This window comes from Podarcis raffonei, chromosome 8 (genome assembly GCF_027172205.1).
Source record: "Podarcis raffonei isolate rPodRaf1 chromosome 8, rPodRaf1.pri, whole genome shotgun sequence".
Classification (NCBI taxonomy): Eukaryota; Metazoa; Chordata; class Lepidosauria; order Squamata; family Lacertidae; genus Podarcis; species Podarcis raffonei.
In genome coordinates, this window is record NC_070609.1 from 39,441,367 (window position 1) to 39,456,317 (window position 14,951).

Sequence of the window (14,951 nt, forward strand, 5' to 3'; positions counted from 1 at the left end):
ATCACCTCCCCCGCACATTGAAGGGTATTCCGTTAAAGGATTCCGGGGGTGTGGCCCTGTCCGAAGCCTGGGGAGGCTAGGGCCTAAGGCAAGACCCCTATCGGTGGCCCTGGGGGAGCTCCTAGTTGATGTGCATCAGCAGGACTCCCTCTACCGGTGGTTAACCCTCCCCGGACTCTTTTCCTATTTCTTGTTTTCTCTCTTTCTGTCACCTTCACCTACCCACACATTATTCTGAAACTGCATCTGGCTTGCTGACACTCCAGAGGAAACCCAAACTGAAAAGTCCACATGGGCATTGGTATAAACACTGCAAGAACAATTTGTGGATGACTCATTGGAGTGTGTGTATGAAAACTTCATCTAATGAAAAACTAATCCCAACGTATTAGGATTTCGCCAAAATCAACAGACAAATCACTGAAGGTGCCCCTTGCTCTATTGACAAATTGGCTTTATACCACTTTAATGGCCACAACTTCGCTCAACCTCAAGGAATCTTGGGAACTGAAGTTTGGTGAGGCTGCTGAGAATTCTTCATTAGAGATCCCTAGCGATGATGGCTCAAGACATTTTGGTGCATGAAGGAAAGTACCAAATCCTTAAGTGGAGGTCAACACTTTAGAAAGTTTCACTCCCTGCCTTCATCTACCTCCTCATTTCACTCTGCTGCATCACCTTGCTAAGGAGGAGGGTCAGCCTTGATCCCAGGACAATTTGCTGACTACAGCCCCAGGATTTCTGAAGACCACATGCGGCCCTCAGAATAATTTCCAGCCCTCTGCAAGCAATCAGTTCAGAAATAGAATCTGTCCAGCCTCCTGGCAGCCTGCTGTGCTAGGAGAACGAGAGAGATCAAGGGAGGGAATAGAGAAGAGGGGAAAGGGAAAGGAAAAGAGATGGGGGAAAGGATGGAGCGAAGCTCCAATGGCTCTGGCTCCACCTACCACTGCCTACTGAAGAGGGATAAATAGGAACCTAGAGAGCTCCTTACACCAAGTCAGACCACTGCCCTATCTAGCATATTAGGGTCTGCACTGCCTGGCAGTGGCTCTCCAGCCTTGCTGGGAGACACGGGGGATTGAACCTGGGTCTTCTGGCATACAAAGCAGGTGCTGCACCTCTAAGCTACTGCCATTCTATCTACAGTACAGTTACTGCCTTCAGGTGTTAGCATGTGTTCTTTTTTCATTTGGGGAGCACACATCTGCTTTAATGAAACCTACCCCCCCCCAATGACCACGTACTGTGTACTTTGTTGAGAATGCCAGGGCTAACTTTGGTGAAGGCTTCATGAAAGGCTGAGGGAAGCCTTAATGAGAACACACTTGGAAGCATGCCAGAGTGGTTTCTGCAAAGCTAAGCGCAACTCCTGGGATGAGGCGGAGCTGAAAGGACCACAGCTCAGTGGCAGAGCATCCCCTTTTCAAGCCAAAGGTTCCAAGTTTAATCCCTGGCATCTCCAGGTAGCGCTGAGAATTTCCTCTGCTTGAAACCCTGGAGAATTGCTGCCAGTCTCTGCAACCCTGTCCCTCCCAAACAGGGAGGACTAACTTGTGCATTGAGTGTGCCTTATGCTACTTCCTCCTGCAACTTCCAAACCCACCAACCTGTCCTTGGACCTCTTCCTCTCCTTGCCCAGCCCTTCCTACAAGACCTTCCTTGAGTTCCTGACCCTTCCTTCTTCCTCCCAATCTTGCTTCTCTGCCTACCTGTCTCTTGCCCACCTGCTCCACCAAGTCTTGCACCTGACCCCTCTCTGCTCTGGATCAAATCCTACGGTCTTCCACTGGACCTGATTCCATCCTTGGATTGCTTATTTATTCATTTTAAGCCTGCCCATGCACTAGGGTCACTGCCCCCCACTTCCCAGTAAGCTGCCAAGAAATGGTATTGCCAGAAGTGTGTGTCACACCACAATGTTCCTTGTGTAATTTGCCATGCTTACGGCCCTCTTGAAGCAAAAGTGCAAACCCTCTAAGCAGGGCTGGTTCTGGGCATTCACCCTTGCCCACAATGCACCAGGGCAATGAAGCGTCCCCCTGGGACATTCAAGGCAATTGCAATTGTGGTTGCCTGGCACTCATCAGGGCACTGGAAAAGGGGCTTGAGGATAGCAGCAACTACCTGAAGACACAGGATCTGCCCAGCCCCTCCTTGAAAATGTGTGTGTGTGTGTAGGCCTCAACCCCTCGCCTCTGCATGATACCCTGACACAGTGCCTGCATTCAAATGGCGGTTTATTCTGTTTCACAATTTCCCCCTAACTATTAACTTACACATTATATTTGAGCTTTGACATGTCATAAAAGCCACTCCCAGAACTATAGTAGAATATATTGCAAGCCTAGTGCTAATTTCTGTGTCATCTGCTTCCAGAAAAAATCAATTCGCAAATAATATGGAAATGAGTGCACTGTTCTATGACGGGGGCAGGGGGGGGTGGCGGCGGTTATAATACAATAGATCAACACAGCTGCCTGAATTTTTTGACACATCAGAATTTAGCAGTAACACCGCTGTCACTGGGCCTCTATACTGGGTCAAGCACACAATGTGTGAATCTGTCTCTTGCAAACATGCATGCACCCATACCCACACAACCCACGCCTCCTATAAATCTGATGAGTAAACACACATAACTGAAACCACACAATTCCTACAAGGTGGTTCACAAGCACTTTTACCAATTAATAGTTGAGGACTGTCTAAGAAACAATAATTTATCAGCATACTGCCCCACAACACTGTGGAAAGGGTTATAAATAGAAACAAAGCAAAGCAAATCTACCACAAAGACAGATTTGAAACGACGATGAACACTTTCAAAAGACTGAGGTAAAAACTGTTATTAGCAATGTAGATGCATTTGGATCTGGGTTTTTCTAACTTTCTACCTTCAGGCAAACTGCTGCAGAGGAACCTCTGCTCCCTGGAGGGAACTCTGCAACATCTCCCAGGGCTGATTTATGTGGGTTTTCTTATCATCTGAGTGGGGGACATTAAGAACGGGGAAGTTCAGGCCCACTTAGAATATAATCTTGAACTTTGGCAATGCCTCTTGAATGCCTAGATGGAGGATAGAGAAGGGTGGGTGAATTTTCAGAAACTTTGCCTATTGCACAAAGGTCAAATTAACAAGTGTTGCTTCTCCCATTTTTGCTTTTGTCTCTGCCCCCACCAGTGGCACGTGCCCCACCCCAGGCTGCCCAGAAGGAAATGTGGAGAAGCATCCCTACCATTGGAATCCACACTAGAACACAGCCCACACTGGGAGTTTCTAGGCAAGGGCGAAATTTGCAAGCAGGTTATTGAAATATCACAGACGGGTTATTTGCAACAGGTTTTGTGTTTTAGTTTATCAGATTCTAAGCAGAAATGGCAAATGCAGGTTAAATGGAGGGTGGGGAGATTGCATTCTGATGCAAAAACAAAGCAAAAAAAGTGCATTTCTGAGGGACACTGATCCCATAATAAGCAACTGTCATTTGCCTGTCTTCCTTGTGGCTGTGCTTGCAAAAAAAAGGTGGTGACGGCGGTGGGGGTGGGGCAAAAAAATCTCAGAGAAATGTGTTTGCCATTATTGTCTTTTCTCACCAAAGGACCCTGATAATCAAATGACCTTAGGTTATTCCACAATTACCAACTATATTCCACTATACACTTATATTTGGACCTGTTCTATTAAGAGGCACTTCAGTATGACTTCTTCAGGCATTCCATTTTTAATTTTGGAAGCAACTAACATGCCCCCCCCAACCCTCAGACCTCAATCTAAGCCATACAATCCTGTCCATCTGATTTTGAAATAGAAACTTGAGTTTCAGTGTATCTCCAGATTATTTGACCTTCTTAAGGAACTAGGAAAAAGGAGATGGAAACTGGGGAGGTCCCTATTGGCTTGCTTTGGAGAATCAACATTTCATGATGCTCCAATACGTATTTTGGGCAAAACCAAATGTGATACTGGGAGATCTGCAAATAAGGTGTGTGTGTACCTGTGTGTTTATGTGGCCGAGAAGTCTTTTCAATGAGCATTCATCAAGGTTCAGGCAGTTATACATGAACTTGCTTTCAACATAGCTTGTTTCTGCAAAAGTTCAGGGGTGGACATATTGCTTTGTTTGCAATGGGTGCCATGCTTCCTCACTTCCTGCTAAAACCCTGTAAGTTTTCATACCACAAATGCTCCTAGGTCCCCCGCTCCTTCCCACACTTTTTTTTTTTGGCACTACAGTACAAGAATGGCTTGCCAGGTGACAATAATGGGTTGGTAACACTCACAAAGCATTGCAGAGCAACTAATAAAGCAGAATGATGTGCAGACTGTCCACTATAAATCTGCCACTAATGCACTATTCAAGTGTCCATGACATGGTGCAGAAGACACTGGCAAAAACAAAAAACCACAGCTCTGAAGGGGTGCTCAATCTGAGCCATTTCACCAAAAAACTGCTATTTATTCCATGGAGCAAAACATATAGATATCTGATACCAGTATGCTTTACCTCACAGATCAAACGTCAGCTTTAGTGTTTTTTCTTTTTTTGGGGTGGTGTGGTGTGGGGTTTAACTGAAAAATTGAAACACAAGAACAAAAAGAACTAGGCTTCAGTCCTCTTGGTCCCATCCCAAATCAGCCCCTCCATCTTCGGAAGTCGCCACTAACACTTTTTTTAAGAAACCCACTGGAGATCTTATCCGCACATCTGCCACAGTACATTGAAGTTTGTCCCTTCAATGTCAAACACTTAAGGCTTTGGATTGCCTTCTTAAGAAATAATGATAACAACTTGGCTCTTGAAACACATATACTGAGGGCCTTAGTGAAGCCTCCTTTACATGAGTTTCAATATTGGCTCCTGTTGCAGAGAATGCCATCAAAGCATTTTCAAAAGCAGGGGAAAGGGAAAGGGGAATGAGTGCTGGATTTTCTTCTGTTTGGAGAGTCAGGAAAGAGGGTCATTTTGCTTTCTCTTCCTCTTCATTTCAGAAGGGGCAACAGGCTACCTCCCCGCTCCCCCTGCCCCCCAATGTGTGCATGATAAAACCGTCCTGTGAATGCAAAGCTTTACAGTGACAGTGTTACTTTCACAACATCTTTTTTTTCGCCGCATGAATACTGAAGTAGGTACTGGACTCTCCCATCTCAAAAACAGTTGTAGGCTTAACATTTGAGAGGGGGGAACGGATTGCTTCCCCAATGGGTGAACAGGAAGGAAGAGAAGAAAGGGAAAAGAAGAAAGGAAAGAAGAGGGCTTTAATACAGTCCGCAGCCACGCAAATTGTTGGCAATGATGACATCAGTTACAGCATCAAAGACAAACTGGATGTTGTTGGTATCGGTGGCACAAGTGATGTGTGAATAGATCTCTTTGCTGGATGACTTATTCTTGCTCTCGTATTGGGACTGGATGTAAGTCACGGCTTCGGTGAAAGAGCTGGGCCCTGCAACAGAGAGAGAGAGACGAAAGCCAGGAGCAAGGTTGTCCTGAACGCAACACAAAGCCCACCCAACTCAAGTTGACTCCACTTGGAGGTGGACCCAGCTCATGTGGGAATGGGGATAGAAGTTGTGCAGAACCAGAGTTTGGGTCTTTGCAACACTCGCAGCAAACTTCTTTACACACACACACACACACACACACACACACACACATACATACATACAGAACACACACACCCTGTGCAAATTGTGCTTTATAGTCCTCAGTTCAGTTAGTAATACTGATGAGCTCTGGATGATGCAATTTATGGTCACTCTTAGCATCTATACAGTGTTCAAAACACTTCACATATGTTATCTGGAAGCCAAACAACATGTTACGTTAATTGTGTGAATGCAATGAACATGCTTCATTTTTCCAAGTTTAAATTGCAGTTACTGAAATGCCTGGTTAGGACTGGGTTTGCAGTTTTGTGGGGGAAGATAGATTTGACCTCATTAAAATCCCCACTCCTTGCAGTTAATGCCAGTGTAAGTTTCCATCCCAGAGATAGCAGTAGGCCTGTGTGGGGGTGTGAGGGTCCGGGGGTGGGGAGAGAAGGGATTTTTCACAGGGGTTAGGGAAGCTTCCCCTACACCCCATCCTCCTAATCACCCATACTTCATCCCACAACTGCAATTTAAAATTTATAAAACCCAAAGCACCTTGACTGCAGGCACACAAATAATGTAATGTGCAGCTTGCCTGCAGGTAATTCTCATGAAAAGGCTGTAACGGAGGCCCATATTACAGATGGGGATAGTGGCTCACTTAGAGCTGCTGAGTAAATTCAGAGACGATGTGAGATTTGAACATGGAGCCTTGAGGCTGGTTTTCAGCAGAGTTCCCCTACACTCACTCTCAGCATTTGAATCGATTTATGAGAAGAAGCATGCTACATTATTGAACATCCTGCCTTCCTACATGTCCTGTCTTGCTCATCTTTTCACAGAGCAACCACTAATAAGCCTCCAGGAAGCCCAGAGTTTACTGGAACACACTCTGAAAATCACTGTAATTTCACTGAGGGCAGAGATTTCCCTTTTTGCCACATAACCAGTCATGTAAGCTGATGGGATGTCATCACCAACATCATTGCTAATGTATTCATATTAATAATAACATTAGCATTGTGGTACTATCACCATTGTCATCAATACAATGTAATCATTGTCATAACTGAGATCAAGAAGCATTATGGTGCTGACACCACATTTCTGCACATCCATCCTTAAAACAGGGGTGTGGATCCTGCACCCTGGGGGCCAATCTTGGCCCACCAGGAGGTTCAATTTGCCTCTAACCCTAACTCACCACTGACACGTGGCCCTCAGAAGGCTACTTAGAAGAGAAGGTGGCCATCAGGCAGAAAAAAGTTCCCCCCATGCAACAGGGAGAAGCAAAATAGGAGTGCTTGGATGACATGCATCAGCCTGCAGCTCTCATGTGGGGTGATTTCTTAAGCCAAGTTTCTTGGCTCACCATTTGTGCAAACACAGCCTGTTTCCTTATTTCCAACCCCTCCTCATGCAAACCTGGAGCTAACTCAGCTCATGTTGGTGACATGATTTTTGCACCAGCAGAGCAACCTTGATGTGAAAGCTTTTGTGTCTGATTACCATGAGCCACTCCCTCTTTGGTCTTCCTCATCTTCCCCACAGTGCTGTGAGCATACAACGCCTAAGAAAGCTGCCCTTCCTAATCAGAGCAAGAGCCATTTAGTCCAGCAATAGCCAGCCAAATACTTTTGGGGATAAAAAAAACCCCAACGGCCTTTTATTACTGCTTGTTACTACAGTGGTGCCTTGCAAGACGAAATTAATTCGTTCCGCGAGTCTCTTCGTCTTGCGATGTTTTTCGTCTTGCGAAGCACGGTCCGTCGCAACTGCGCCTCTTCAAGCGGCTTTAGGAAAAAAGCGAACAAACTCGCAAGACGTTTTCGTCTTGCGAAGCAAGCCCATAGGGAAAATCGTCTTGCGAAGCGACGCAAAAACGGAAAAACCCTTTCGACTTGCGCGTTTTTCGTTTTGCGAAGCATTCGTCTTGCGGGGCACCACTGTAGAACAGTGGAACCTCGGTGTTAGAACGTAATCAGTTCCAGAAGACCGTTTGACTTCCGAAACATTTGAAAACTGAGGAGCAATGGGCAGTTGGCAAAAACCATTGAGAAAAAAGAAAAACATGCAGTGGAAGCCGTTTGACTTCCGAGGTGCATTCAAAAACGGGAGCAATTACTTCTGGGTTTTCGGCTTCCAGCTTCCGAAGCGTTTGGCTTCTGAGACACTCAAAAACCAAGGTTCCATTGTATCTGGAATTCAGATATATACTTCCTTTGAATGCGTAGATTCCATGGAGCCACCATGAGGAACACCCATCAATCTCCAGCCAGCATGGTCAATGGTCAGGGATGATGGGAGCTGTGCTCCAGAAACATCTGAAGGACCACAGTCTCCTCATCTCACTGCTGAACTAAGGAGAGCAGTGCTTTTTTTTTAACAGCCAAAATAAAGATATCAATTACAGGGCAATGGTTTCCGAATCACAACGCACTCTTCCTGCATTATATTTTATTAATATATATTTATATATATATTGAAGGTTTTTCTCACCTGTATAATCTGGAAAGCAGATAGTCAATGCAGATTTCTTAATCTTCTCTTCAAAGATGTCCTTCTTGTTGAGGAAAAGAATGATGGAGGTATCTGTGAACCACTTGTTGTTACAGATGCTATCGAAGAGCTTCAGTGACTCATGCATGCGGTTCTGCAACACAAAGGAGATGGCAAGTCAGGCAAGAGCTTTACTACCACCTTCAATGTGTAGGGAAGCATCTAAATTTAATAATAAAGGGGGGGTAATAACACAAAAGGAAGCAGACAACAGTGGATGTAATAAATCAATGTATACATACTGGGAAATGTGTATACATACATAAAGAGATGCAATCCCTATAGATCTGAAGTACAGTTAGTAGCACTGTAGCAGTTTTTACTTTTACAGAGCTGTCGATTTTGCATAGCACATCTTTTTTCTTTTTTTTACAAGATTCCAGCTCAGCTAAATTTCATCATGCACCATGCATGTATGGCAAGTGGCGGTGGTGTAAACAACTCCTGCCCTTAAAAGGTCAGAGATCGAAACCAAAGTGCGGGTCATGCAGATTTTCTAGAACATTCTTTGTTAAAATGCTGATCATTTCATTGGGGTGTGTGTATGGGACACGTATTTGGTCAATACATTAACCAAGGACTGGTAAGATCCTTGAATTAATTGAGAGTTGAAAGCAGACCATAAGGCGACATCTTTTTGGCAGTGACCTTGCCGTGAGCTTTGGTCTTAGAAGCTTGTTATTTCGTTTAGTACTGACATTCTCCAGTTGATGCTTTTTAGTGCGAGTCTTTATTTGTTTAATTTTTTGGAAGATGGTTTGATCGAAAGCAGATCACAATAAAATGAAAATAAATGAAACTGAACTGAAGGAAAAAAGAGAGCGGTGAAGGAAGAAAGGCAGAAGATAGAATACTTAAGAACAACCAAAACACTGATCAGCAGAGAACCTTGCTGATGTTAAATCATGCCTTTAAGAAAAAAAGATTAGATTTGTGTTTTGGGAAGGGTCTTTTTTTTTTTTTGGCAAGGCCACAACAACAAATGCACAAATAAAAGGAAGGCAGCTTTTTAGTTGGAATTCATGCAACGAATAATAATTATAATGAAGTGAAACAAAAGATGTAAAATAAAAATTGCCGCATTGGTTAAGAAGCTGCAGGGTTTGGTGTATACCGAAAGAGCTCACAGCAAAGTCAGCCTGTCAGCGTCCCGTTCCTCCAGCTGCTTTCAACTCTTTATTTTTTCTCGGTTCAAGAGAAGCTTCATACCTGCCAAATTTGGAGGGTCTCTCAATATCTCAATATTTTGGCCTTTGTTTGGTTAGAAAAGATCAGACGGCCGAGGAAAAGTGGTGATGGCGTAGAGGCCTGCTGGAGTTTGGTGCGAGAGCTGTGCCGCCTCTCCCGGCCGGAAACGGAATAGCAGAGAGAAGCAGCCGCGACGGAGGTCGAAGCCAACCCAAAGAGCCAAGGGATTATCAAAAGGCAAAGCAGGTTACAGAACAGAGAGCTTTCCTGTTTGACATCGGCAGCAGCTCCTCAAAGTGTGGCAGTTCCCCGCCGCAAACGACTGGTACAAATTATAACCGACAAAAGAAAGAGGACAGACATAAATGTGTTCCGCATAGCTAATGGAAGTGCCTTTGGAATAGCAGGAATGTAACTGACTCCCCACCCAACCTGAAAAGATTGCATAGTATCACTTGACCGGCTGTCCCCATTTTGTTTTCCTTCAGACCTGCCGGCTGGAGCTGACAAAAGTCCAAATGGTGGTGATGGCTGGGGTGGGGTGGGGGAGAGATGCCGTCCAAAATGGCTGTGCTGCCTGAGATGGATGGAAGTTATTGTTTGAAATGTGCAGAGAGTACCAGGTTGGGCAACGCTGGGCTAGACTGTGGTTTCTTAGTTGCAGTCACCAAGGCATTGGTTTCCAAACTGTGCTCCAGGGAGCCAGAGTTCCTTGGAAGCTTTCCAGGGGTTCCTCAATGAGAAGATGGCCAGCAATGCTGAACAAACTTCCCTGAGAGACATCTTGCTTACCCATCCAATGGATAGCTTTGTGGGAATACAGGTCAGGATGGACTGATCAGCTGACTGTCACATGTGTCCATTCTGTCATAAGTCCATTCTGTCCTGTTTTCCCAGCAATCTGCAAATTAGTATTTTTTTAAAAATAAAAAACCCATACAGAAGCTCATATTTAGAAAGGCATTTTAATATGAATTTCTGTATGTTTTTTTAAAAAAAGGTATTCTAAAATATGTATTTTGAAAAGCATTTTGGTATTATTTTAAGCAGAGAACTATTATCATAAAATTCAAAGAGCTGCAAAATCCTAAGGATAATGACATTCAGATCTGTGTACTAGTCCAGGAAGATTAGGAAAGTTCACTTTGCAAGGCGGACCAAAGGAAATTCTTCTCCAGCCCTAGTCCTGGGTGCATTCTAAGGTTTACTCTCTGTTCAAGAAGAGCAATGGTGAGGTTCAGGAGGCTTAGCCAGTGCCCCATGTGAACTGTTTGTGCTACAACATACCCCAGAAATCCACTCCAACATAATCTCTGACATGTTTCAATGTGGAATGTGGGTTCTCTGAAGTTGCTACACAGGCAAGTCATTAATTTGCTCCTCTCAGGCTCTCATTTCCACAGTCTCCAGTTCTCCACAATTCCACACCAGTTTGAGATTTTTTTTTAAGTCTTCATGAAAATTAATTACTATTTTAGTGCGAATTTCCTACTGATTTACACATTTTTGTAAAAAAATGTTACTTAATATGCTCATTTTTGCAAAGCAGTTTTCTTGAATATAATGCATTTTTGTGTGTTATTTTCACTAGTATATATATATATGGCACACTTTATAGTGTATGCATTTTGTACGCATTACTTGGTTGAAGAGCTGCAGTGCAATATTCAGAGGAGTGAGAATTTCGAGGAATGCCTGTGTTTTGGTTCACATATTGTTTCGCAATATGCGAATTCTATAGGCCTGCCTTTAAATGAGAAATGAATCAAATTTCTCCCCCATCCCTCATTATCGGGTGAGACTGCCTTGTTGCCACATCTATGGCTACCAGCCATGCCTTACGCCCACATCTATCTGCAGCCACAGCCAAGGATCAGTTTGAGATCCCTGAAATATACACCAGGGTCCAATTTGCTAGGCTTGCTTCCTGCTGCTATGACTCCCTGGGTCATTGCAACTACTGGTGTAAAGGGCCCAGGTGTCATCATTACACACCGATTACTAGTACCCACTTCCAATACCCCCAGCCTTGCTTTAACAGATACAAAACATTTTCTTGAGATTAAAGAATGATTCTTGTGAATCATGTGAGATGTGCTAGGTCCCCTTTGTCATTTAGGAAGACAGACAGATCAGAACGAACATTAATGCTGGCAGAGTGTTTTCAGTGCTGTCACAAATATGACTTCTTAGTATGTGGCTTGGTGACTGTGCTCTTATATATGTGCATGGCATCTGTTTATGTGCATATGGATGTATTGCTGCTTGCATTCTTAATTTTTGTACTTGCATAATAACAATAATAGGAATAATGTAAAGCTAAAACTCAGCAGTGAGACTGGATCATTGTATCTGCATGAAAACAGAAGAACCAAATGGTCAAGGAAATATTTCAACATCTTGCCTGCAGGGAAGGAAAGAGCAAGGACAACACCCATTGAAACATACTACAGGTGAAATTCTGGGTTGTACAGCAGATGCAGCACTACAAAGGATGCCTCTTAATAGCGCTCAATTTAGTGCATAACTAGAAACTTGAGAGAATTGTGTCTTTTCCAGGGAGAAGAAAAGATGAGGAGATGTCTGATCTCTTACACCAACATTGCATCTTCCCATGTACGGGTTGCAGCACCAATATGTGGTCATTGTTTCTGGCATCTACCCTGAGGATAGGTAGTGGGTGGCATTAGCCTGTTTTCAGACACTTATACTTCTAGGTGTTGGGTGTGCTGAGTAAGTCCAGGTTATTCCCCACCCCCATCTTTATGTGAAAGTATGCTATGTGCAGTCTTGTGCAGCGCCCCCCCTTTAAACTAGTGTGAAATCTCAGTTGTTGAATTTAGGCAAATCCAGTGGGAATCTAGTTTGCCTAAATTTTATCTGCAGTAAAATTCACTGCCACCATAGTTTCCAAGAGCAAGATTTCTTGGGTTTTCTTTAGTCTTTCCCAAAGAGTGATGTGGTTGCTTAGTCCAAGGAAATTGCCTGTCTAATAAATTTTGCTGTCTGAGGTAGAGCACAAATTATTTCCCATACCCATTCCATGAGACCAACCAGACTCGCATTTAAATGTTCCTTTAGCACGGGTCCACCACACCTAAGGGGAGCAGAGCCTGCTGTTCTGTTCTCCAACAACCCACCCCTACTGCCAGCCTCACAGAATCTGCCACCTGAGGTGCCTCCCTCAGTCTGCCTGATGGTAGGGTTGTTCCTTCCACAAAATGTTGAGCTCAGTGCTATCCCAGTGGATTCCCATCCCTTAGTGACCACAAACATCTTTGGGGATATATATATATATATATATATAGAGAGAGAGAGAGAGAGAGAGAGAGAGAGAGAGTTGCCTGAACACTCCATAATCTGATTTTAGACCCCACACCTGACACCTGTAGCTGAATGGAGGAATTTTAAGACACTGCAAGACAGCCATTACATTTACCTGGCCCAGTCCATAAGATACCCCCTACTATATTATCCAGCAGCTCTATTCCAGGCTGTCCTGGACCAAGTTGCCCAATGGACCACATCTAAAAGCTGGAACAAGTACTAAAGGCAACAGCTAATACAAACAGGGGTCTGAAATCCTTTCATGGTAGAATTACCCCAATGTTGTTTTGTTTGACAGGGATGGGAAAATCCACTGTTTTCTTAACTGGATGAATCCCAAGTTTATTGGTTTTCCTGTAAGCTGTACCAAGAATGTATATTCTACATAAGCAAAAATACAAGCAAGTCTCATTACAAGTGTATTAGAGATGTTGACGCCCTTTGCCAGGTTTCAAAACAAGTATTGGGGGAAAAAACACCTTAAAATGGTTATTTCAACTGATCCTGTTAAATGGAGGAAAGAAGAGAGTTGAAGATGGTAAAGCATAAAATACTTATAATATGTTGGAATTGCCACCCCTCAGAGAAGAAATATTTGTGTTGTGTTCATGATGGTATCTTTAGTGTGGACCAAATGCAGGCATCTTTAAGGTAGAGTTCATAAGTCACTGCTTGGGTCCATGCTCCTTGTTCCCCACCATTCGGCAAAGTCATGAATGTCAAGTCTACAATGACATTAGAAGCACCTTCATTTTTGTTCATAACATTCCTGTAACGGTAACAATACTTACTGTTGTTTTAGTTTTGCTGCCATATTAGAATTAGAAAAAGAATCAGAAGAGGTTAAAACAGAGGTGTGAGTACAGATTATTAAATATAAGCAACTTGTACTGCAATCACACTGCCTGCATATGACGGGGAGGGGCTGAGAGAGCTCCCCCCGCCCACTCTTTCAAACACGCCATTCAGCAAGATTGATTATAGAGTGCGCCACCCAAGTGCCCGCATCCTGTTTTAATACCGTTTGATACACCTATTTCTTTCGTAAGAACATTCCTTATAGCTAAGGAAGGCCGCAAAGACACCAGCTGACAGGTAAAGAAAGAGCAACGCCATGGTCCCCCATGCAGCTTAGTTACTCGAATGCAGACTGGACAAAAGACAAGCACGCACAGAAACTGCTACCGGGGAAATAATTCGCAGGCCCTTGCAACGGTACAAATCCTGCTCGCAGTGAAAGTGCATGATGCAGTTCAGAGATGAAGATAAGAAGATTCTCAGAACAGATTGTTGTAAGCAGTGGAGACTGGGCCATGAGAGTGAATGGGGCATGGCCCCACCACCACCATTCTGCCCTCAGCCAGCCTTCCTATTTGCAACCAATGGAACTGCCTGTCAACATCCTCCTCCTCCTTAATCTTGGGGTTGCCCTGGTAGAACACAACAGGGAGGAGGAGAGGGGCACAACTAGAATTTGTTGGCTCTGCTGTCATTGGTTCTGGATCCACCTAGTGCTGCCTTCCCTGCCTACTGCCATACCAACTAGTAATGCTCAATATGTCTTGAACATGGAAAGTGAGCAGAGGGACCCAGGCTAATTACCCTCTGTGCTAACGTGATGGTAGCTTGATCTCTGCTCCTCTTTAGCACTGAAGATGGCCAGAAGGTAACATTGCAGGTAGCAGCGTTCCATCTGGACCTGTAAATCCCCTTAAAAGCAGAGGAGGAATAAGAGTGGGGGCAACATTGGAGGACACATCCTACAGTGGTAAGGTGGGAGGGTCGTGAGTCTGATTTGCTCCAAGCCCTGCACTTCCCTGGAGGTGGCCCTGCCACAGTGCCTGGGATGGTTTATGTGGAATATACTTCTAATCAGAAGCACAGTTCTATCCCTCCTCCTGCAGTTGTGTGTGTCTGCAAGCATAAGAACATCAGAGGATCCCTGGATCTTGACCAAATCAGCATCCTGTTCTGGCAGCGGCCAACCGGCTATCTTCACTGGAAGCCCACAAGAAAAATAAGAGGGTAACAGCACTCTCCCACCTGCGATTCCATATGTCTATTTTCACTTTCTGTATTCCATACTTATTTATAGTTCGAGTGAGCTGTAGTTCAAAGGGGATAAAAAATGCAAGGCGAATGTGGGAACAATGCCTCTTCTAAAATGCTTATGAATGTAGCAGCAACCGTGAAGTAGTGTGGAGGAAGAGCTGAATCACAGAAGGACTCCTTGCTATCCTTGCCAGCTGAGCACATGATGAGCTAACCTTTGCTGCAAGTA

The 14,951-nt window shown here is 44.2% G+C and overlaps 1 protein-coding gene across 3 annotated transcripts in view; it reads right to left on the reverse strand.

Annotated features, from left to right (window-relative positions):
* The window catches only part of GNAO1 (G protein subunit alpha o1), a 172,605-nt gene that overhangs the window by 16,651 nt on the left and 141,003 nt on the right, over window positions 1-14,951 (reverse strand). Inside the window, exons 7-8 of one of the 3 annotated variants that reach the window (XM_053399463.1) lie at window positions 8,096-8,249; window positions 5,242-5,448 (exon numbers count right to left, since the gene is read on the reverse strand). The exons of 1 other annotated variant lie outside the window; for it this stretch is intronic. In XM_053399463.1, coding sequence (XP_053255438.1) covers window positions 5,261-5,448; window positions 8,096-8,249 — 342 coding nt within the window. In that variant the 3' untranslated portion in view covers window positions 5,242-5,260. Of the gene's footprint in view, window positions 1-5,241; window positions 5,449-8,095; window positions 8,250-14,951 lie in introns of those variants that run through there. One more of the 3 variants, XM_053399465.1, reaches the window with a different exon arrangement.